Below are 23,320 nucleotides of genomic sequence, written 5' to 3' on the forward strand. Positions count from 1 at the left end.
AAGGTGTCTTTTTGCGAAAATGAAACTGAAAAATAAACATTTAAGCCGTTTTATCTTCTTGTTTCTGCTTTTGAACTGCAAAGCAGTCCAAAAAGAAAAGGACTTTTGCAATTTAGTGGCGGAATGAAAACAAATCTTAAAACCGTCTTCAGGAGCAGTTCGGTGTGTCTGTACAGTCCAGGTGTCCGTACACCGCAGGTGTCTGTACACTCCAGACGGCGCGAACGGCGTGGCGCCGTTCAGAAAGCCCGAATTGCATTTTACCAAAATGCACTTGCACTTGCTTTTTGTGGATAAGAAAGAAAAGACAGGCTCGTAGTGGGGAGGAGTCATGGGGGGCCGCGTGGGCTGCTGCAGTGCACGTACACCGCAGGTCTTGCAGAGCGAGCAACGCGGCGCTTTCTCGAACGATCCTGCTGCCCGTCAAGCGCCAGAGCTGCTGCTGCTGCTGCTGCTGCTGCTGGTGCGGTTAGCAGCACTTGCTGAGGGGGGGTGCCTCCAAGACGTACCCCTGGTCCCTGAGGTACTGGTGGACTTGTGCAACTTTGTCCTTGATGTCGGAGCTGGAGTCGATCGTCAACTCGGGCTTCTGCGGCGCCTCGTAAGGGTCCGAAACGCCAGTGAACTGCTTAATGATTCCCTGTCGGGCTTTTTTGTACAAGTGCTTTATGTCGCGTTCTTCGCAGACGGAGAGGGGCGTGCAGACGTAGACCTCGACGTACACGCCTGGCAGCAAACACGCACTGGCGCACAGCCGCGTCGCTGCAGCAGCAGCAGCCCGGAACGGCGCTGCAGCGCAGCAGCAGGCAGCAAGCTGCGGCCGCATGCAAGTTTCCAGGCTGCGGACGCTGCGGCTTTCGACCCACCGCCTTCCTTTTCGATCAGCTTTCTGTTGAACTCGCGGTCGCAAGTGTAAGGCGCAATGTTCGCCACTATGCAAATGCCGCCGTGCTTCGTAATTTCACTGGCGATGTATCCAATGCGCCGCACGTTCGTGCTGCAGCGCAGGTGTACGTACACCCGAGCGCGAGTGGGCGCGCCCGAGCCGAGCGCGGGAAACTCGAGGGAAAGCGCGGGAAAACGGCACAATGAACGAACCGGAGCAGCAAAAGAGCAATACATTTATTAATTTGCATTTAAATTCAACTTTCCTGCGGTCTTCCCGGCTGAATCCGAGCCCCTTCGACAAGTGCTGCCGGACCACGTCGGCGTCGAGCAAAGTCACGTTGCGCCTTTCGCTGCGGTTTTCGAGGATCGCAGCCTCCAAAGCATTTGCAAGAGTGCTTTTTCCTGCAAAAACGCGCAGAGCCAGCCGGAAGCTGCGGGACTCGGTTGAACGCGCATGCAAATCGAATTCAAGAAACCCTGCGCAGGGCTCAGCCGCCCGCAGCAGCAGCGCAGCAGCTCCTGCGCTGCTGCGCCGCTGCGCCGCAGCAGCAGCGCAGCAGCGCGGTAGCGGCGGAGCAGCAGCTTGCTGCTGCGCTGCAGCTTGTTGAGAAAGCGGAAAGCTGCATGCAAAGGGGCCGCACCGGAGCAAGGCAGGCCCGTGAAGTAGACGCAAAGGCCGCGCTCGTGGTTTTGTTTGTAAAACTGCTGCAGCTCTTCAATGACTTTGGGAAAGGAGAACCACTCGGGGATGGGGAGGCGAGCGGTGAGGCGTCTGCGGAACTCCGTGCCCGAAATGGAGTGCACCTGCAGCTCCTGCTGCTGCTGCTGCTGCTGCATCTCCGCCAGCCGCCCCGCAGGAACGTACCCCCCGTGCTGCTCCCCCACGTAAACCATTTCTTCGCCAAAGATCGGATTTATCCCCAGCTGCGCGGCCACGGAGCCCAGCAGCTTGTGCGCGTCGTAGGGCCCGTAGAACGGAGTGCTGCGAAAGCCGCAGCACACCGCATGCATGCAGCAGCACACGCATGCATGCGCACATGCAGGCGTGCATGCGCGCGCATGCAGCGTGCATGCAGGCGTGCGGGCCGGCAGCAGCGCAGAAGCTGCTGCGGGCGAGCAGCAAGTCTGCGTGTCCAGACGGCACTCGCACGCACAAGACATTCCGACTTTCCACGAAAGCTGCAGCAGCAGCAGCAGCAGCAGCTGCTGCTGCTGCTGCTGTGGGAGGCGCTGCATGCAGCGCATGCAGCAGCAGGACTTGATGATTACCCGTCCTGGCGGCGCGCAGAAGGCCCCGCGTGGTCGCGGCCAACGATGAAGTGGGTGCAGCCGTAGTTCTTGCGGATGCGCGCATGCAAGACGCACTCGCGGGGCCCGGCCATGCGCATTGCGAGGGGAATCAGCACCAGCATGGCGTTGCTGCTGCTGCTGCTGGGCCCCTGCTGCTCCTGCTGCTGCTGCTGCTGCTGCTGCTGCTGGTGCCCGCGCGGGCTGCGCGCAGGAGTGCTGGCGGAGGTGGGGCAGAGGTGCGGAAACTGGCAAGAAGGGTCTTGTTCGAAGTGGCGGATGACGTGCTCGTAGCAGCGGGCGCGCAAGTAGTAAGGAACGTCGCCGGGCTGCGTGGGGCCCACGACGGGAGTGAGCAGCAGCATGGGCCGCTTCTTGGCAGCAGCAGCAGCGTGCTGCAGCGCGCGCTTCACCAGCTCGTAGTGGCTGCGGTGCAGCGGGTTGCGCGTCTGGAAACCCACCACCACCTCGAAGCCCCGCTCGCGGATCTTCTCCTTGCACAGCGCCGGAGACATGCGGTAGTTCTCGAAGTTGAAGTGCGCAATGGCGTTCACCGCGCGGATCTTCCCGCCCACGTAGTAGCACTCCGAGTGGTTCTCCCGCAGGTACTTCACGTACGGGTGGTTCGCGTCCGTCGTGCCCAACACCTTCTCCATTTCCTCCTCCAGGTCCGGCAGGTAAACGCTCTCCACGCCCAGCTCCGCAATCACTGTTCCCACCTGAGCAGCAGCGCCTCGCGGGAACGCAGCAGCACCTCGCGGGAACGCAGCAGCAGCTTGCAAGAACGCAGCAGCACCTCGCAAGAACGCAGCAGCAGCTCGCAGGAACGCAGCAGCACCTCGCAAGAACGCGGCAGCAGCTCGCAAGAACGCAGCAGCAGCCGAGCTGCGCCTCCGAAGGCGTGCGCGCTGCTGCAGCAAAAGCAAAAGATTCCGCAGCAAACTTGACTCACCGAGTCCCGCAGAAGCATGCGGCCTTGGTTCGTGCTCACGGAGGAGGCAGAACTCATCCAGTACACGTTCGTCGCCGCGTTGTCGCCGCAGCAAGACTTCGGAATCGCCAGCACCACGGGAAGCGGAAACACTTCGCCGTTGCACAAAGTCATCGAATTCAACACGCTTCGCGCAAACACACAGAAAACAAAGAGCTTTCCCAGGTTTCCGCGCCAAAAGCTCCACAGTTCAACTTTCTTGAACGCTCCAAGTCTTGCATGAAAGCGCACTACTGGCCCCCGACACGCTTTATTTGTGCTTCCTCGCCCACCTTTGATAGTCAGAAATGCCCATAAATCCCTCAAGCGGAGCAAAGGCGCCGCTTATGATCATTTCAAGATCACACATTTGCCTTTCGTTCACAGTCCAGTCCGATGGCAGCGCAACCGAAACGGAAACTGGACCACTCCGCGCGGCATTGTCTGCAGAAGACTCCATTTTGCAGTTCAAAAAGTCCAAAAGTATTAGTTTATTCAACACAGACAGAGTAATGTTCCAAGTGAAGCACAGGAGTCGCAGGGAAGGAGCGACAACGCCAGGGTGAGCACTCTCTGTGGGGACTGACGCGGGAATATTCCAATGAAATAATGCCCCTACAGAACATACAAACGGGATTTTTCTCTATCTTTGTATTTCATTTGCTTTAAGGAAGACATGGCTCAATTTGGCCCACGAAGAAACCTGGGATGCGAGTGTGTCGGCACTGCTCCCGCTGCCAGAGACGGGCAGCAGCCCGTCTCGCTGCACGCCGATGCTCGTTCAGAATTTGCAAAGATGAAATCAAGCCGGAAGTGACTTGATAGATCATAAGTCTGCAACTAACTAAATAAAATGACTAATTGCAACTCCATTCCATCTGAAATCCGCATTAATACATCTAATCGCAAGCTGCCATGGGACGCAGTCTCCCGTCTTCAGTTGTGGGCAGCAGCCCACGACGAAATCCCGAGAACACCTGCAGCCTTCCAAACTAATGAGAATCAGCTCTTAACTTTAGAAGAAAAGAATCATTTATCACTGAAAAACTGGCTTCAGTATGGCCTGCCTGAGATGAAGCCTTCGCGTGCAAATCTCGATCATGGCTGCAGCCGGCCAATTGGAACAGTCGGCAACGGCTGTGCGCGTTAAGAAGAGGCAGCAGTCCACTCTTATGCAAAAAATACTATTAATTCTTTTATTAGGCACAAATATGAGCAGGTTTCCTTGCATTTACCCTCTCGGCGCCGCTGTCGCTGGACTACAGGCTGACAAGTGCCGTTCTTACCACCAGTAGCATTGAAAGCTGTTGTTGGATTCCCTTTACTTAAACAATAGATGTGTGCATGATGGCAAAAAAGCGTAATGGGAGAGTTTCCATTTAGGGGGAAGGAGGGAGCGTGCATTGGCTTGGTAAACCTGAACTCGCACTCTGCTGCTTATGGATAAACCTGAACAAACACTCTGCTGCTTCTGATTTTCAAGCTCTCTGCAAAGAAACCGTATAAGCATGTGCCTGCAGGAGCCGCTCCAAAGATGAACTCTGGAGATTGCGCCCTCGGTCACTAGCTGATGAAACTGCTGGAACTTGAAGTATTATGTCGAGAGGGTATGCTGGAGTTTTTCAGCCCCAAATGCATTTCTAGGAACTGTTGTACAACGGGGACAAAAATTAACAATAAAAGTGTTCTAATCTAGCATTAATTCAATCGATGTGCTAGGAAAACAAAGAGAAACGCAGTAATTTGTTGTTTCTGACTGGGCTCCTCAGCGAGCACTGAATTAGTTGATCTAGTTATTTTCTGAAAACTAAATCCAAGCTTTCCGTAGGCTTCTAGGCCTTTTAAAACTGTTGAGAGTCTGTAAGGACGTTTGTGTAGCATACAGATAGAAGTACTGGCAAAACGAGAGAAATATGTATGTGGCTTGCATGCGGCAAGAAGAGGAAAATAACTGAGAGGCGCCTTTTCATAAAGATACAAACAGAAGGCAAAGACGCTTTTGACTGCATCAAAAACAGTCAAATGTTTCTTTGTATTTCTTTGGCCCCGATCTCTAGGTCAAGAGCGGAAAATGGAAAGAAGTAAATGCGAACGAAGCGCTGTTGGTTACTTCCTCAGTGTAATGTCTCATCCGCTCCAGCCACAAACATTCCCTGGGATTCATTCTTTCTCTAATTTGCTAATAGTGCCCCCTCTTACACTTCGTAAGTCCTGTCTACACCCTGAAGCTCCTCATTTTACGCAGCTTTTTCTTGCCAACTGAAGAATTGTGAAAAGTTGTGCACTTGAACCATATTGCTGTTTGCGACAGCTAGCCCATCACAAGTAATTCTTTTCTTCTAGCTACTCGGGAATCTAATAAATGCACTTTCCGAGCCTGTCACCGAAGACGGTCTTCCGGCCGCTCGTTTCGCAATGCCGCGATCAAGTGATTGTGAATTTGTTTATGCTTGCGCCGGCCAATGATACAAGACCTTCGAGGTCCATGGAGGGTTCTTATGGCCAGCAAAGCCAAACTTCTGCAGATTTATAGCCAGACAAGGCTGTCAACCTGGCCACCCCATTGCAAAAATCAGTGAAGTTCGGCCTCTACCACTAGTTGTGCGGGCGTAGTGCATAGGACAGCCGCAAAAACCTGTCCCAATCGTCTGCTTCCTTTGGAAAGCAGCCAACCTTTGCAAATAAACAGTCGGATACTGAGGTGGCTGCTCTCCTCCCGGTAAGCGGCAAGCCACTGCATCGGCCGACCCGCGCGAAATACATTCAACATGTCACGGGATTCTCGACTTCTTTTGCAGATTTGTTCCATAAAATGAAGGTCATGAAGTCCTCAGTGACACGGTGTTGAACATAAAAGAAAATGCAGCAGGAAAAAGGACAGATTTCCAGGAACGTCCGCTGGAAACTTGCACGGCTGTGCACAGCTGGGCATTTCAGAACAAGCGGAGGAAAGGAGCCAGGGGACTCGTTCTCAGGTTTATGTGTGAGTGTACGAAAGACAGCAGTAACTGAGTCATAAATAACTCTTAAATAACTGTCTAATTGCTTTTAAAGCTCGTGAGGCCGGTGTCTAGGGCCGCAAACAGACTTGGCTACCCAAACCTCCTGCACTCCCTCCCGGGTGAGCTCGCTAACTTGGTCAACGGCACCGCGGCGTCGATGTATTCACGGGCAGTTCGTCTTAAACTTTCTTCTATATTGATTTAAACTTACTACTGAATGATTGTCATGCAAAGATCCCGGAAATCTTGTTGAGGGAACGTGTGGACGCTCGTTGTGAAGGCAGCCTTCGTTCACCCGCCGCAGCAGCTCTGCGCCTGCGTCGCATCGCACACCGTCAGGCGGCTGTGGTTCACTCGTTTTTTCTCTCTGTTTTATTCCGCTTAATCGAACAACTGTTTTCAGAGTGGGACAGAGACACAATAAGCCTGTGCCAGAAGGTGCGGCGGAAGGCGATCTGCAAGAGCGGTCGTTCCTCCTGCAGAAGGATTCCTCAGCCACCTCGCCATGCCGATGGGCTGCTGCGGAGGTGTGCGTAGCTCGTTTCCCAGCTGGAGACGCCGGTTTGCTTAACTATTGATTTGCTCTTATTTAGAAAGCCAACAAGGAAGCCCGAAGGATCCATTTGCCGTGCTGCCCAAAATTGCTTCAGCTGGCTGCACCTGCCTAGCACTCGCTCACGGTGGGTCAGCTGGTGGTGATCGGCGACCGGCCACATCTTCGCATGCCCAGTTCCGCGAATCCTTCTCCATATGCTAAGGGAACATTGTCTTGAGCTTTCTAGTTTTATAGTGCAGAGCCAGCTCGCGGGCAGCAGCGCTTGCCTTCCTGGCCTCAGCACACGACTGCGCCAAGCGGTCAGGTCCAGGTCACTCGTTGCGGTGTCCAGCGCCATCGGGTAAGCTTGGGGGCCTTCCAATAATCTTAAATTCCGTTTTCTGCAATTAAGAGCTGCTGGCGCCGCATTTTCTTCGAGAGACGCGGCCTGTGCAGCACCGCGGCGGTCGTTCGGGCGAGCCAGCGCAAGGGGGAAGGAAGTCGACAAGAGCATTTGTGGATGTGTAGCGGAAAATTTTCAAGGGATCTAGAGGGTGCAATCCCTCGAATGCGGGAGGACTCTGGCTAGTGGTAGACGCTCACTCCCAAGGACGGCGTTCACCTGACCGGGAGGAGCAGTCGCGTCGCCACCGCTTCGCCCAGTCCAGCAGTTATTTGTTTGTATCAGTGGATTCTTTTCAGCGTAGTTAGTGGATTGTTTCCAAAGTAGGCTTTGCAGGGATTCGGGTGTTTGTCGCTGCTGCGCAGCCCCCCGCGCACCCGTGCAGCTTCCTCCTCGGAGGCGGCGCAGTTCAAGTTTCCGCGACGCAGCAACATGGTCGCTGCTGGAAGACCGCCGCTTTGCAAGTCCAAGCGACGCGAGCCAGCTGCAGCAGCTGCGGAAATGAGGGAGGAGCGACTGGCTCGAGACCTCGCAATACTTGAACTCAGCAGGAGAGTCATGAGCGCCCGCACGAGGACTGCGCAGAGCGTTCCGTCCTCCGCGGGGCGGGAAGCCGAGGAAGCTGCAGCAAATAAGGAAGCCCTCGAGTGGAGCCGGCCGGCCCACCAGCCTCTGGAGGAGGACGGATACAGCAGCAGCAACACAATTTCCCCCGAGGACTTCGCGGCGGCGTACGAGCGGCGCAGGGCGCGGCGCGCCTCGCAGCAGCAGCAGGGCGAAGGCCGGCAGCAGCAGCAGCCCTCGTTTTCGTCCGCAGACACTGCAGCAATGCTTTCTTCAGCAGTGGATCTCTCGGGTCTGCGGGACGGGCTGCAGACCACTTCCTCCAGCAGCAGCAGCCGCAGCGAAGCCTCGAAACCCGCCTCTTCAACACTTTCCCTGGGCCCAAGCAGCAGGCCCAGTTCTGCGCAGGCGCTCTCTTTCGCAGCCCGCGGCGGCGCGCAGCCCGCGGGGGGCAGGCCGGAGGCGGCGGCGGCCGCAGCCGAGGCGGCTTCAAGAGGCGCGGGGGAGCAGCAGCAGCAGCAGCGCCGCTGTGGGGGCGGCCAGGATTTTTCGGAACTTCAAAGTTTGCTGGCGGAGTTCGCCGCGACAGAACGCCCCGAGTTCACAGCAGCGAACGGAGGCATGTTCAGCGGCGCTGCTGCTGCCAGCAGCAAAGAGGCCAGCCACCCGTCGGGCGGCGGCGCAGGTGAATTCGAAGCTGCAGCGAGCAAGACGGAGCTGCAGGGAGAGGACACAGTGAGCACTTCTTTGTTTTCCCGACTTATTCAAGAATGTCAGTTGAGCGGCTGCGTCGATTTCGACTTGAACAGCGCGGATCAGGCGGCCGCCGCGAGAGGCACGGGGGAACTGGCCGGGCGGCTGCCCGCTTTGTCTGCGGAGCTCGTTGCGCTGCTGCAGCACCACCAGCAGCTGAGCGGTTTGGGGGAGAAGCAGGAGAACGGGAAGCGGCTGCTGACGAGCGCGAACAGCACTGCGTGCAACAGCAACATCAACAGCCGCCGGACCAGCAACTGCAGCCCGGGAGCTGAGGACGACGGGAGCGAGGAAACCCGCGCCTACAAACGGCGCATAATAGAAATGCATTTGTTGGACCAGCGCCGCAGCAGCTTTGCCAGCGTGAGCAGCAGCAGCGGCAGCAGCGAGCTGCGGCTCCTCGCGGCGTCGCTGGCGGGCGGAGGCCGCGACGGCGAAGGCGATCCTGCGGAAGGCGGCGCCGCAGCTTCTGCTGCTGCTGCAGCTGCTGCAGCAGCAGCAGGAACCCTCGCGGAGCGGAAGCCGAAGCAGCAAACGTGCCCGGAGTCGGGGGGAGCAGCAGCGGCGGAGTCGCCGTCGAACCCGTCTTCGCCTTCCTACCTCGCGGAGCTGCAGCTGATCGAGCGGGTAGCTGGCGGCGATCCCTTCGTAAACGAAGAGGCCCTAGGGCCTTCTGCATTTCGAGGGCCCCTCGGGTACTACAGCGTGTGCGAAGCGGCGGGAAAGGAGGAGGCGAGCAGCCAGCGGCTGTATCCAATTGTGCGCGGGGTGTCTCGGGACAACACGAAGAAGCGGTGGGCAGTTTACTGGAAGGGATACCGGCGTTACTTTTACGACAAGTTTTTCGAAAGTTGCGTCGAAGCCTACAAAAGAGCCGTGCACTTCCGGCAGCAGGCCACCACTGCTGCTGCTGCAGTGACAGCCACCGGAAACCCGGCGCACCTGATCGCCGCGGGGCTCCACGGCTCGCCCGGCAGCAGCAGCAGCAGCGCGAAGCACCAGCTGAAGGCGGACCACTCGGAGTGCGTTGCTGCAGTGCTGGCCTCCGCAGCAGCAGCGGTGGCGAACCAGGCGAGCGGGGAAAGCCGCAAAGGGAAAGCATCAACGCCCTGCGCGGGCCAGAACTCCAGCCGAGACGACCGAACGGTGGTTTGCCTGTACAAGGAAGCCATTTTGTTTATTTTGGAGGACCTGCGGAACAACGTGCTGGCGCAGTACCTGACGGCGAAGGCCGCGGCGAGCTCCGCAGCTGCAGCAGCAGCAGCAGCAGCGGCGCCGAGCTCCGCAGTCGAACTCGCAGCAGCCACCACGGCGAAACGGCTCATGGACCAGACGCTGCTGATGCACACCAACCTCGTGGGCAACGCGACCTCCACTGCGGAGCTGCAGCCCTCGCTGATGATCGTGGCTCCGTGTCTGGAGGAGTTGAAGCTTCCCAGCCAGCTGGCCGCGCAGCAGCAGCTGGCGCTCATACAGTCGATCCTTGCAATGCACATTCAGCAGCTCGTGCTGCTCTCGCGCTACCTCAACAAGGGGGACGCGCCGCCACTCGCGAGCGACGCCGGGAGCCCCGCCGGGCAGCCCAAACTCGCCAGCCTCAAGTCCGAAGCCGAACAAGGGGGCCCCCCCGCGGCTGCTGCTGCTCCGCAGCACCCGCGGCAGCAGCAGCCGCCCGCTGCTGCGGGAGGCGCCCTCGACGTCCCCGCGTAGTGCGGGCCTTCACCAGGTAATCGGCGGGCTGCCTTTCAATTGGTTTGAGCTGGAGAGGCTTCGGGGGCCCTGCTGCGACCACCTCCCAGTTTTAACTGGACAGCTCCAATACTTGTCTTCGGGGGGGCGCAGCCAGCAGCGTCCGCGGCTCCGCAGCCGCAGGGGCGGGTTTTATTCATGTTTCACCCGGTGGTACTTCTCTCTTGAAGCAAACGGGGGTCTCCGCTCCGCGTGCCCCCCGCCACCTCCTCGTGGGATGGCACATTGCGCCTGCGCTGCAGTGCTGGGGCCGCTGCAACATGGGAAAGGGTTTCCCTGTCCTTCAGTGGAACATGTGCGACAGCGCCTCGCCACCTGGCGATGTGCACAACTGCCAAGCCGATGCTCGGATGCCCTGGGCGGTAGTTGGGGGAGCATATCAGCTTCAGTGAACTCTCCGCAGCGCGGCTTGCAGACACACGCCCGTCTGCTACATTGTGGAAGTTGACTGGCTTCTTGCGTGGTTGGTGACAACTGGTACCTCTACAGATGGTTAAAAGGACCAGCTCGGCGAAACGCTGTTCTTCCGAGGCGTTCTCGGGTCTCCGAAGGTTCAGGTGGCTGGTGTGCTAAATTTTTGGACCGATGTGACAAAAAGTTTTCTTTTTCCTTTGTTGTACTCTAATTTCATATTGCAGTGCTAGACTGACCATAGTTGACGTTCCTAGCATTTGGTGGAGCGGAGGAGCTGTTCAACAGGGCGAGCGCAACAAAGAAAGATTTGAAATATTGGTAGAACCGAGTGCGAGAGAGGCTCCCACTCTAATTAAATCACTCTGGGGGGGGTTTGCAGGATGACATAGGCCATGATAGCTGTGGCACAATCTTACGATGCGCTGTGACTCCTTTCAAACGTGACCGGTTGGGTCAGCTCATTGTTTCGCATGGCGCGATCGAGCGCATTCCATGGGGAATCTACTTCGTGGTGATTAATAATATTGTGTTTGCTGAAAGTGGCTGCATATCACAGGGAACAGATAGCAACATACTGTGTAGTGGGACGCAGAGCGCCGATCAGCAACCACTAGCGACTAGGGGCTTTCGCGTTGAAGCGATCCCAAAAAGGACCACAAGCGATGGTCGAGACATATGTACAAACTCAAGAGCTGCCGTTAAGTATGTAGTAGCGGGATTGAGTACCTTGTTGCGCGATGGATTATTGATCATCTATGTGCATTATTGAGCTGCGCACGGGTCTTGTCACAATGAGCAGGGTTACAAGAATACGAAACTGCCCTATATTCAAGGAACAGCACCATCTTCAGCTTAACTCGAAGAGTCTTCTTTATGTTAACACCTGTTTTCCATTGAGGAGAGGGTCGAATACTGTTTATTTGCCTACATTGTTGTTGCAGATGCAGGGGTTACAGATGAGTGTCTGTTGCCCGATTAAAGTGTTGCAGCTTTTAGCAACTCGAAATTTCATGCAAATTATGATTCGTGACGAATTTTTTTATCTAGGAAAAAAATGGGACGAAGATCGAGCGAGCAGGTCTTCATAATCGGCGAACGCGGAGGCGTCGATACACCCCAGAAGCCCAATATGCAATTCACGCCGGTTCCTTCGGGTTTCATTTTGCAAAGTTCGGCACGCGAAGGCTGACATTATTTTGACTCCAATTTGCTTCATCTGCAGAGTACATGCTCGTTACGATGAAGTTCCTTGCCCCCGTTTTTCTAGGCGGATGCGTCTATGCCACCGGAGTTACTGCAGAAGAATCTGCAGTCCCCAAGGAGGCAACCTCTCTTGAGGATACAGTCAATGGAGTCAAGACTACCTTGAACTTTGCCGGAAAGTACACCCAAAGCTGCTTCTCAGTGCCTAACTCCCTTTGTTTCGGTAAGGCTTTCGCTGGTCACACCGCCAATTCAGTTTCGCTGATGTCAGTGTTTTATAGCCGGGACGGAGCAAGTCATGACTGGGAATTCCGTTCCAGAAGGTCTTGGAGCCTGGCTGACATTCGACCACCTGTATTCCGCAGACCAAAGCGGGAACGGAAACCATATGCACAGGACTCCACGGGCGGGCCCACCGCACAATGGTGTGTAGACCACTGTTCCATTTTGCATTTAACAAGATATTGTCAACGTTGTCTTTTAGGACGCGGCGCCAGCGCTGCATTTGTAAAGGGCGCAAGCAGCAAAATCAAGTCGAGCCCATCACTGGAGTCCCAAGACTTCACCATGTGAGCCAAAGCACGATTTCATTTGCAAATAAACAAGTTCATACTCCGCCTTCAGCTCGTTCTGGATGTACTTGCTGAGCGATTCGAATGGCCTCTTCCGCAACATTGTTTCAAAGGGGTAGGTTGAACTTCACTGCGCAATCTTGAGGGACACTGTATTATTTGAATATAGGAGCGAGATGTCGCAGACGCCCTCCCTCCTACTCTACCCAGATAGTCGCCGCCTTTCCGTTCGTGTAACAACTGAAGACAGTGGCTCCGAGGGAATGGCCTCAACGGGAAGCCTTCCGATGAGACGCTGGACTCACGTTGCAGGTACAGGCTTGTCTCAACAAGCCAAATTCTAATGGTCTCCAACCTTTTTTCTTGCAGTTTCCGCCAGTGAGAACAGGCTGAAGTTGTTTCTGAATGTAAGAGTCTCGATACATTTCGCAATCTAGTGTTCTGTACAATTCGTCGGTCAATTTTTTTCAGGGCATGAAGGACAGCGAAGTGGTGAGTGAAGCCAGTGCGATCACGAATGGCAGCATGTGTCCAACGCTTGAATTACAGTTCCTCCGGGGAAAAGTCCTCCCAAATACCGAAGATATTGTCGTTGGAGCCTCCATTGAGAACCCTGGGTTTGAGGTAACTTAAGCATCCCAAGGCTGAAAGCTTTTTGTGCGCTCTATCATATTACTTAAAGGGCTACATTGATGACTTCCGCGTATACACTCGAGGGCTTCCTGTAAGTGAAAGTTTGTCGTTCCCAGTATCTTCACCACGTACTCATAAACGTCTCTAGGACAATGAGGTCGCTGCTATGACTCTCCCTGCCTTGACTGGTATGTAAATTCGCGCGGGAAATGTCAAAACGGTTACAAGAACGTTGCTCTTCCAGGCGTACCCGACTCTGAATTTGTATCTCTCGGTATGACAATACAAAAGCTATTAAAAATTCACAGTCAATAGTTTTGTAACTCACAGGCTGTGATTCTTGCGGATATGATTTCGCTGTGAACTCTAACATGTGTGGCGAGCCCGCGGCTCACCTTTGCTCGCTCCAAGAATTATATCAAGGAGGCATTCACGCGGCACGCATCAACGGTAAGACCGAAGTACACATCAGCCCTGTTGGCAGGTGTTTAATTTCTTCTTCAGGGCTACTGAACTCCAAGACGGAGATGTGGCACAGCGACATGACTGCCGGCGAAATGGCTCTGAACGAGCGCAGATTGGCGCTATGTTGTGCATCCCGAGGCGCGGAAAGCGCGTAGTTATTGAATATAACTGGAAAAGTTTGCAATAACGCCGAAACAATTCTTTTTGAATCCAGCTGACATGGGTCCGCGTGAAAAGTGCGATACAAAAACGTATGCAGAAATTTTTTGCAGCACGCGGAAAAGAGCACTCTGATTGTTGCAATCAGACTAGTAATTGGAAACACGGTTGTTTGAAACCCATTAAAAAATGAGCCAGGTAGTTATTTTGCACAGCTCATTTTTGAATAGACACATAGATGTGTCCGTTGGTCAAGTTTTGGTCGATGGTCACAGCATTCGACGAAATGCGGAATTTTAACGGAACGCGCAGTCGTAGCCGACAGGTAGTAGAGTCACCTGAGAAAAAAACAGGGACTGTGGCTTCTTCGCACATATAATATTGTTGGTGCAGTTTAGCACTCTGCGTGTTGCTTCGGGTTGTCTGGCAGAATACCACGCTAGACTAGTTTTACCGGGCAGTTGGATCCTCCACGTTGGGTCACTAATTAGGCGACCGGAAAAAAGCAATGTATTCGTGGCGAACTCCCGACGAACATTTTCTACGATTCCTCCTGGATCAGCCAACCAATGATGACATCCAGATAAAATGTGTAAGACTGTAGCAGCTTCCATTTAACGAAGCCCCCGGTGTAGTCAGTTTGGCATTGCTGGCCACTGTGTCTTCTAAGAAAATTGAAGTCGATATTTTGGGATGCAAATCTCCTGGCTTCCAATGAAAGATACTCAGTACATGGCGCCAAGCTAGTTATTCCTCGATCAAAAGCCACCTTCATTCTTTTATAACAGTGTTACCTGGTAGCACAACTTCGACTTCGAAGGAATTTTGATGTTCTGCGGCGCGGTAGAGGAATCTATGCGAAGTGTTTTTCATAGAGAATATAGCAGGCTTCTCCTGGAGTTTCGCTTGTCCTGTTGCTTTGTTGATTACGTGCGATGAGTTGTAGTCATCGTGCTGAAACGCGCACCAAGATATAAACATTAGTGCTGCCTTCTGCTTTGGATTAAAAAGGAGTTGCGCCCCACATTACCGTCATACAAGGCCCACGTGATCATAGTAGCCCACTGGAAAATGCCACCAGTACAGCTGTGTCGTACTTGGGAGGGAGGAAGGCTACTTGGCCGCATTCTGTTCACAAAACACAGCAGGTCTCAAAATTGGAAAAAAGCTAATTCACCTGAAGCGCGGGGCGCCTGTATTGGCAGTGCTTTTCGACAGCTTTGTGGGGCCATATTAAGTGACTCACGCACGCTCCTGGCTGAAGTCACGGGATCCTGCAGGGCCCGTCGTGTTACATGCTGCCCTGCCCAATGCTTGAATGTCTCCTGTATGGTCTTCGTATGTGCCATTTCCACAAAAGGAGCCAGATGAAGGCGCTACAATGCAGTTGATGGGGTCAGTAGGGTACTTTTGCAGGGCCGGAATAGTGCCATTGTCGTTTTGAGCATAATCTGTGAAGCATGTAGCGTTTGAATTGCAGGCGTTTCCCTTCTTGTCGAAGCAACAAGACTGGATCGGCTGGTCGTTTCCCACTACATGAAGGCTCTTCGTCTGCACAGGCTTCGCGAGTTCTACGTTTCCAGATGGCCTATGACCTACTAATTCTGGTGAGCAGTAAGAAAATTTGTAGCTCCACATTAAGACATATCCGTCCGTCGCAAGGGAGATTACACGAACTGACAGGCTACGCTTGCCTATGTTTTGCGAAGTAGAGGCTGCGTTACATGGATCTACGAACGTGTAACACAGCAGACCACTTGGTGCGGAGGCATGAGGAAGCTTTCCAGTGGAAAATTGAATGATTGCTGCCGACGAGGTTTTCGTGATTTCTGGATCGGACAACATGTCACTGAGCCGGCCAGCCAGAGACTGTCTCATTTTCGAAAAGCTTCCGGAAGAAGTGGCGTCAGTCGATTCCGACCCTGCGAAGCCTTCGCGGTCGCGATACAGTCTGGCAAGCCCGGCGCCTCTATGAAACCGCGGAGCTTGATGAGACTTTTGTTGCGACACGCAGTCGGCTGCCCCAGATCTAATGTTTGCAGAGTGACGGCTCGTAGTCTTTTGAATTTGGTTGCACACTTGCTGTGGCTCTGATTGCTGTTCTGCCGAAAAGCTGGGCACTTCCATTCCTAGCAGAATGTGCCGTTCACGTTCGTATACTAAGCACAGTCTGCTGAAGCCCATGCAGGCTGTCAGTAGCATTGGAGCAGGCAACACTTTTTGGCTTCTCTGCGGGCACAGCGCAAACAGATTAAAGTACCATTGGGTACTACCAAAAAATGTTGTATGCACCAGCATGGTTGCCATAGCGACAGCAGTCACACTTTACTGATCCACAGTATCTTGTACAAACCATCAAGCGTTATATTTATCGCGGCTAGAGCTGTACATGAGACTACGTGGAACAATCGCGGCAATGCGTTATCCGGAAACTGTGAACATTCAGCCTGCCTACATTTCCTCTGGCAAGCGTCCCACTAAGCAGCCTATTGAGCAAGTCTCCAGAAGAATGGGAGGCTGCTTCGGGTCCAACGATGGTGGGAACCGGCAGGGATAGTGGGAGAAATGAGTCCAACACTTTCGTATCCTGGAAGGGAAACAAGCAGTGTTTTTTGTCATTCCTTCAGTGGCGTGAAGTGTGGGCGAAGAAAGCACCTGTGCACATATCTTCAGTGGTTGCTGCGAAGTCATAGCAAACTTACGGACGTCAAAGAATTGACGAGGAGACGGCCGTCTGGTACGGAGAAGACGCTAAGCTGAGAATTTGGACCGGCGACCAAAACGTGGCCCTGTAACACATGCGTGCCGACCAAGTGTGCAGTGCTTTACGGAAAGGCTCCTCACCTGCTCGTCACTGGCAGGTAGGATAGTGAATTTTCAGAAAGCAGCACGACAGGTGTCATGAGTGAGCATGCAACAAAGTGCTAGTGTTCTACTATACCGGATGTTGTGGGGAATGCGTAAACTCGATAAGTCGTGGCGCTGTGGAAAAAGGAACATGCAGCGTCGTGAGCAGCTCCAATTCAACAAGGAAAGGATTCCTTCTAGCGTCTTGCAGGAGTGAATCAACACAACCGACTCGACTTCCCAGCAAGCTCCCGGCGAATGTTGAGTCCGTCAGTTCCCCTTCAGCTCTGCGGAAAATAGGGGTGAGGCGAAAGCAGGTGACTTGGCCTGCCGTACTCGCAACTGCCAAGACTCGTCCTCCTCTGTCAAGCCCCAAAGCAGAAATGGGACCTGAGAGGCGACAAGAAGCTCTTATCAGTGCGTCTCCATCAACGCATCTCCCAGGAGTGAACTAGATCTCAGTAAAGCAACAAAATCCCGTGAACGTGTTCAAAACAGTCTTTATTTATGTGCAAAACGCTGCTCACGAGGCGTGACTTGGCGGTCAAGTGCGACTGAAGGCAGCTCGAGGACCCCTGCGTTGTTTTGTTCGAGCGTGAGCAAGACCATCTCACCATCCTCCGTGCCCACTGCCACAAGGCCATGGCATCCCTCCTCTATGACGGTCGCAGCTACAGCTGTCACAGCGGACTTAAAGTAAAGCGGAAGAGCTGCAACAGAGAAAGAAATTACTATGACTCCTCCCCTGAATCCCAAGCGCATAGCTCGACGGTTAAACACAGGATTTCAATGTTGCACAAGGCTTCAGCATTTATTTAGCTGTGCAGTATATATGCAGCAAATGTATCGATATATACACGCACTTCCACACATGTTTCTGTGAATTACCACACTCATTGTACTGCAAGCAGGTGGCGACTCTATTAGTGGCCACAAAGTCTCTTACTCGACATGTTAGGCGAACGAAGGTCCCACAGGCGGAGCTCTCCTCCCACACAACATCGGCCCCCCATGACAATAAGGCAAGGACAGCCCTCTTGCAGCTGCCGAGAAGGTGCTGCTGGTGGGTGGGCGCAGCCAGCGGTCTGCTGAGAGTAACCAAGAGCAACAGCTGGCGAGCTCGGAAGAGGCAGAACTGCTGAGACGTCGAGGCTTCCCAGGGGCCTTTCCTGTAAGACAAGAGAGGTTTCCGCTGAAAGCTGCAGGGCGTCCATTACCAAGACTTGCGTCCTCGTGCAAAGCAACAGAAGAGGCTCGCTCCAGTACACCGCAGCAACTTGTGAACTGTGCAGTGGCAGCCACGCAGACGCTGCGTCTGTTCGTCCACTCTTAATATGTCTCAAGGCCACTTGCTGGATATTCAAGCATCGCTTCGGGTGCAATTCACGCAATGATAATATTGCGGCATAGCCGTGGGAAGGGTATTTGTGACGCCCCTGCAGGCGCTGCCGCTGCTGCTGCTGCTGCATCTCTGCTTTCCGGGTATTTCTGCCGACGCTGCTACGAGTGCTCGTTCGACTGACTGCCGAGGGAGAGCGGTGGAGAGAAGATTTCTCTGGACGCTGAGTTTTCCCTCTGCTGCCGGCTGCACTCAAAGGGCGCAACCGACGCCGACTGCCTGAGTACCAGCGGCCGACAGAGTCGCCGTATGTGCTGCGAGGCGTTCGCCTCGGAGCATGCACTGATCCTGTTGCAAAAGGGGGAGTTGTGGCGGTGGACTTCGGCGCAGGCGATCGGCACCGCGAAATTGTCCTGGAAGTCATCGAGTGCGAATCAGACTGCGAGCGGCAGCGGGCTGGCTGGTTGACTGTGGCGGTCTGCGGGAGGCAGGATGCAGGCGGAGTTCTTGTTCGTGTGGTAAGCTTTTCCACAGACTTAGGCAGCTCAGGTTGCGCTCCCGCACTGCTCCCAGATAGGGCTTGAAAACCACTTCCAGTGGAAGTCAAGGAAGTGAGAGGTAGCAACTGAACGAGGCCCTCCTGAGCCACCAGCAGCAGCAAGCTCCTCTGCACAAGCTGCAGGAATACCACTCTGCTGCAGAAAGATGGCAGAGAAACAGAGCGCAGTGGCGCCAACCCTCGAAACACAACAATGCGGCGGTCAGCAAGGGCCGTAATGATGTCTCCAGAGGCCAAAAACGCACAAGCCGTCGCTTCAGGCTGTCCGTTCTGTACTCCGTCACCACCCAGTCGGGAAATGCACAAACTCTTGTACGATGGCGGCTGAGAGAAGCGTTCGCTGTTGATGTTCCAGACACGTAGGTGACCCAAGCCAAACGTTGCAAGACGGATGTGGAGGCCTTCATTGCTGCCACACTTCGTTGCATTCTCAGCCAGAATTTCGCTCCCCTTATTCGTAGACCATAACGATCCACTTTTTGTCCAGCACCACTGACTGCGCCCGCGTTTGAAATGACTCTGTCGGGCTGTTTTCGGCGTAGGCTCGAGCGTGAGGCCATTCAACAAAGAGCGGGTGCAGGGAGTCACATGTGTCACATGCAGCAGTGGCAACCCTGAGGGAGAATGCGTGCTAACATATTCGCCTAGCTGGCCTTGAAGGGCCAAATTAACGTGAAAATAAACTGCAAGAGAGTGTTGAGGGTCTGCTAGCAGCAGGAACAGGAGGCTTCCATTGTGGCTGAAGTGCGCAGCAGCAACCTCGTGCCATGATGGCACCTGCACCAATGCCACCTCTCTCAGAGTGTGCGGCGACCAAAGGCGGCAGAGAGGCATAATGCCGGACCCTCTTGTAGAGTTCAGCTGCTCCGCTGAGGCACACAGTACATGCAAAGATCCTTACATGCAAGCCGCACTCAGACTGGCTCGCTCAACTTGCGCCAACTCAAATTTTTCCCCTGTGTTAAACCAAATCGTCCAGATAAACAGACTAAATAGACGTTATGGTAGAGTCGACTCACAAGAAAGGCAGAGTTTCAGCGCATGGGAGTATACTAGGAGGTTAACCTTGTTGGAATGTCGGGAGAATACCCTCTCGGTGTACGGCGAAGATGGCTGACCACCCAACGGGCGATCTAAGGGTGTGGAAAATACCGAAGATGGCCGGAGCCATTCGGTTAATTCTCTTTGGGTGGGTTTGGACTCAGGAAGGGGAGCGCGCTGAGCAAGTTTAGGCAGCAAATTAACGGCCTTGCTTGACTCTAACATGCAAGCTGCTGGGCCGCGAACGACACACCAGGAACCAACGCAGTAAACTAGCAAGTAATCCTCAACTGATTCCAGCCTCAGCGTGGAGCGGCAGAATGAGGGGACGATCACCGCCGACTGGTGGGAGCCGGTCGAGAAACCCCAGCAGGGTTGAGGCTTCAGCGAGGCCTTATCTGCATTAGGTAATAGCTCGCTTGAAGTATTGGTAGACCCGCCCGGCTCTAGGTCGAAGGGGCTTACTTCAAAGTCCATCATTGCCCTCTTCCGCCCTGTCCTCCGTGACCAGCAGCAATCCTTTAGTGCCTTCGGGCTTGAGAGGGCACTAAATTGCGACACGATTAATAAAACAGCTCTTATTAGATAGGAACAAATCAATTAAGACGAAGAAGCCTCAAGGGCACAGATTAACAGATAGTTTCGACCATGCCACGCGGGCTCTCCAGTAGGCGGCGACCTCATGGCGTTAAATGTGTCATCGATCAAATAACTGAAGGATCACCTCAAATCTTTTGAAATAAGTCGGGTTTCGTCTCATTGCCTTTTTGGTCGGTGATTTGCCACAAGTGGCGTTGACTTCCCGCTAGTAGCAGGTTCTGACTGTTCCTTAGGAGACAGAAATGACTCGCCAGTGGAGGTGCGTGGAGGAATCTGTGGAAGCTTTCGCCCTTTTTATCCTTAATTTACTATGCTTATTTTAGCAGGACAATATCTTTGTAAAATTAAGCCCCAGGCAGCCTCAACCAGCACTCCGAGACATCGCCCAGACAGCCACCGGTACCGTTCCGCCCGTCGTCAAGCCCGTCAAGCAGAAGCGGGTTTTTAGCCAAGCACTAGCCCGCGCTTGTGCATTCAGCTTTCCACATATTGAGCTATTGAGCTCCTACAAAACATTTGGTTTTACGCTTACGAGGAGGGTATGCAAGGGTTCATGGCCGATAGCGTGCCATAACGTTCAACTTGCACGGTTGGTCTGGCAGTTGCACGAACTGGCCCTCATTGGTGGACCAACTCGAAAGACATAACAAAAGCAATTCCCTTTGTGGGGCTGAAAACATTCAAGCATGTTGACTAGATGCGTGTCCCCAGTTTTCCACTGATTGCAACTGCTGACTTCTCCAGGTCACTATTAAGTCTCCAGTAGCTATGTGGGCTCGCGAAAACGCTGTGTCACTATCATCGGGTGTTGCTTTGCGCAACAATGCGACGGAATTTGCAGCAACAAAGCTTTCACGTTTCTCTCCCAAGTGATAGGAAAGCAGAAAAAGAACGCATGGAATAACAATCAAAAGTGATAGCGAAGCAGAAAAAGAATGCATGGAATAACAATCGAGGGCTGCGCTATGCTGTCTTCGGTGTCCGGAAGGCCAAGTAAGCGAGGTGGCGCCACTTAGAACACTGGGCTGCCAAATACATCCTTATAAGACTTGGTTGCAAACTAGAGCCCTTTTTATCACAGAGTAACTGCCACTGCGGCTGGTGGCCCAAGTTCGCTACGAACAAATTCCTAACAACTACTGCATCCAGATTTCGACTACAACAGTGCTAAAGCCACACACAACTAACTGCGAAGCACGGTATCCAACAGACGGGGCATCTTTAATACAAAAGCTGCTGTGAGGTTTAAACGCTTGCCACTACGTGCCGTAGGAACATTCCCGCCACAGCGACAAATGGATAGAGGCTGCGGCGGATGAACAGCCTTCTGTTTAATTCAGCTTTCGCTTCAAAAACTGCTGGTCAGCTTCACTAGAGCAAACGAGGGAGCAGAGCCTCTTCAGCTCAGTGTGCCTCTAGTTCTCCCTATTCCCAGAACTTTCTCATTTAACTGAAAAGCGAATTGTCAGCGCTTAATCCAGTAGAAACCAGTGGGCTTGAGCAAAAATAAAGGGGCTAAATTCATCACTTGTCAGTTAAGTGCAAGACCATAGGTTTGAGATCAGCCAACAAAGCGCCATGAATCTCAACCAGAATCATCGCTATCGCCGTACGCCTCGCAAAGTGACGCGAAAACATCCCCCTTTTCTGTATCGGCAGCTGCCTTTGCCCAATCCTGTTTGTCTTCACTTTTCGACCCGCCTACGTCAGCTGCGTTATCTTCATCTTTCTTCGCATCCTCAGTTGCTGAATCCTCAGCCTTGTTCGAGACAGTGCTCTCTGCTGCGTTGGTTTTAGGCTTTTTTATAATCAAGTTTAACGACGGGCGGGCCTGAAAAGGAAGTACGCAGTCGACGCATGCATTCTACGTTCAACGCGCTCCATTTGTATGGTCGCAACCGGGCCGCAAAGCACCCACACACAACGATGACAGCGAAGTGAATTCACTAAAGATTCACTGGATTAAAAGTGCATGCAACGTCTCACGTCGAGAGCGCGCTTCTTCTGTTTTTCTTTGAATGCTATCGTTGTCACGTCGAAAATGCATCCCTCTCCGAACGGAGAACTTATTTTTGACCTGTATTTTTGAGCTGCCAAAACTGAAAACGGGGAAGGTTTCCCCAGGGAGGTTTGGCTCGTATCAGACTCCGCGCTGCGGCGGTCCCGATTAGACGAAGCGACAGAGCTTACAGAAAGCCTGAGAGAGGCTTCTCTCGCCCTGTGAAACTCATCTCGCATCTCATCTTCCTCCTTCTGCCTTGCCAGTTTCTTGCGGCGGTCTTGCGCGCGTAGAGCCTCATAAAACTCGAACTCTTCCTCTGTTACCTGTGGTGTGACCACGCGCACCACTAGCGAAATGAATTCAAGTCCTACTAATGCACAAAATCCCTCAGTGCTGCATTCGTTATAAAAAAGAGGAGAAAGGGAAAGTAAACGCACAGAGTGGGGAAGGTTTGGGTTCGGCTTTCCTTCTGTAGGCGGTGGAGGCTCCGGTGTCGTCGGCGGCAGTCCTTCCAAGACTTGTTCAGCGTAGCTGTGCAGTCACACAACAACGCCGTGCTACTGTTAATGATGATTTACGAAGTCCATGCGGTGGGATCTAGCATCTGCCTTTCCTTTCTATATGATGAGGAACACAAGGCTAAACAAGAGTTGTTGGTGGACATGCAGTGGCTTTATTTTTTCCCCCAGCAACAAATCATCTTCTGCGCCAGTGTGTCAAAGCAAGGAAAGACGCACCTTTTAAAGTTGGGATCTGCAAAATAACACAGGCCGCCGAAGAACGCAAACAGACATCAAACAAAATCGCAAAGGGTACACAAGAACCCGAAGCCTAGGCTGCGACATGAATCAAGAATGAGTACTGAGGTTGCAAAGGACTTTCGGAATGAGATCTTCTAGGACAGAGCCAAAGTAGCGTCCAGCTAGCTAGATAATTAATGAACTAAGTAGCCAGCTAGCCGGCACTCCGCTGCACGGCGCCAGCTAGCGAGTCGTTCAGCTGACCGCGGCTAAATTCGGGGAGCTTTCTGAGCCTCTCCTGGAGCTCAACCTCTTCCCTCGAGCGCGTGTCCACTTCGCGCTCGCGCACACCCCCTTCTGTGATCTCCGCCTGGTAGACGGAGGATTTGACGAATTGCATCGTGGCGTTCGGTTTGATTCAATTTACAAAATGCAGTATATCTCAATTCTTTCGATTTGGCGAGGGCACGAAAGTGAGTTCTAAACTCAGGCGCCCTAGCCGGTTGGGTGAAATCAGTGGGAACGAGCTCTACAAAGTGCTCTGTGCTTCGTAGAGTTTCCCCTATCGTTGCTGCTGGTTAGAGAAAGAAGGCAC

At 53.5% G+C, this 23,320-nt stretch overlaps 6 protein-coding genes across 6 annotated transcripts; 2 read left to right on the forward strand and 4 right to left on the reverse strand.

Annotated features, from left to right (window-relative positions):
• Positions 1–469: 469 nt before the first annotated feature.
• ETH_00014435 (sulfate adenylyltransferas-adenylylsulfate kinase, putative) lies at positions 470–3,605 on the reverse strand (the record flags this gene model as incomplete). The annotated part of the gene is made up of 7 exons (XM_013377519.1): positions 470–726; positions 867–1,059; positions 1,148–1,290; positions 1,530–1,870; positions 2,158–2,894; positions 3,128–3,293; positions 3,439–3,605. 7 exons carry the CDS (start codon positions 3,603–3,605, stop codon positions 470–472), a joined length of 2,004 nt encoding a protein of 667 aa, XP_013232973.1.
• A 3,912-nt stretch (positions 3,606–7,517) lies between these two features.
• ETH_00014440 (uncharacterized protein) lies at positions 7,518–10,112 on the forward strand (the record flags this gene model as incomplete). Its single annotated transcript, XM_013377520.1, has 1 exon — positions 7,518–10,112. The coding sequence occupies one exon, from the start codon at positions 7,518–7,520 to the stop codon at positions 10,110–10,112; it is 2,595 nt and encodes an 864-aa protein (XP_013232974.1).
• A 1,680-nt stretch (positions 10,113–11,792) lies between these two features.
• On the forward strand, positions 11,793–13,593 carry ETH_00014445 (uncharacterized protein; the record flags this gene model as incomplete). Its single annotated transcript, XM_013377521.1, has 9 exons — positions 11,793–11,991; positions 12,050–12,193; positions 12,253–12,337; positions 12,510–12,652; positions 12,710–12,747; positions 12,812–12,964; positions 13,122–13,161; positions 13,304–13,423; positions 13,478–13,593. The coding sequence occupies 9 exons, from the start codon at positions 11,793–11,795 to the stop codon at positions 13,591–13,593; spliced, it is 1,038 nt and encodes a 345-aa protein (XP_013232975.1).
• A 775-nt stretch (positions 13,594–14,368) lies between these two features.
• On the reverse strand, positions 14,369–14,724 carry ETH_00014450 (uncharacterized protein; the record flags this gene model as incomplete). The annotated part of the gene is made up of 2 exons (XM_013377522.1): positions 14,369–14,551; positions 14,695–14,724. The coding sequence occupies 2 exons, from the start codon at positions 14,722–14,724 to the stop codon at positions 14,369–14,371; spliced, it is 213 nt and encodes a 70-aa protein (XP_013232976.1).
• Positions 14,725–14,839: 115 nt separating this feature from the next.
• ETH_00014455 (uncharacterized protein) lies at positions 14,840–19,863 on the reverse strand (the record flags this gene model as incomplete). Its single annotated transcript, XM_013377523.1, has 5 exons — positions 14,840–15,826; positions 16,539–16,834; positions 16,972–17,154; positions 17,391–19,211; positions 19,362–19,863. 5 exons carry the CDS (start codon positions 19,861–19,863, stop codon positions 14,840–14,842), a joined length of 3,789 nt encoding a protein of 1,262 aa, XP_013232977.1.
• A 1,705-nt stretch (positions 19,864–21,568) lies between these two features.
• Positions 21,569–23,125, reverse strand: ETH_00014460 (uncharacterized protein; the record flags this gene model as incomplete). The annotated part of the gene is made up of 5 exons (XM_013377524.1): positions 21,569–21,814; positions 21,970–22,308; positions 22,423–22,516; positions 22,723–22,738; positions 22,990–23,125. 5 exons carry the CDS (start codon positions 23,123–23,125, stop codon positions 21,569–21,571), a joined length of 831 nt encoding a protein of 276 aa, XP_013232978.1.
• Positions 23,126–23,320: the final 195 nt, after the last annotated feature.

The sequence above is a fragment of the Eimeria tenella genome, genomic scaffold, assembly GCF_000499545.2.
Source record: "Eimeria tenella Houghton genomic scaffold, Eth_scaff54, whole genome shotgun sequence".
Taxonomy (NCBI): Eukaryota; Apicomplexa; class Conoidasida; order Eucoccidiorida; family Eimeriidae; genus Eimeria; species Eimeria tenella.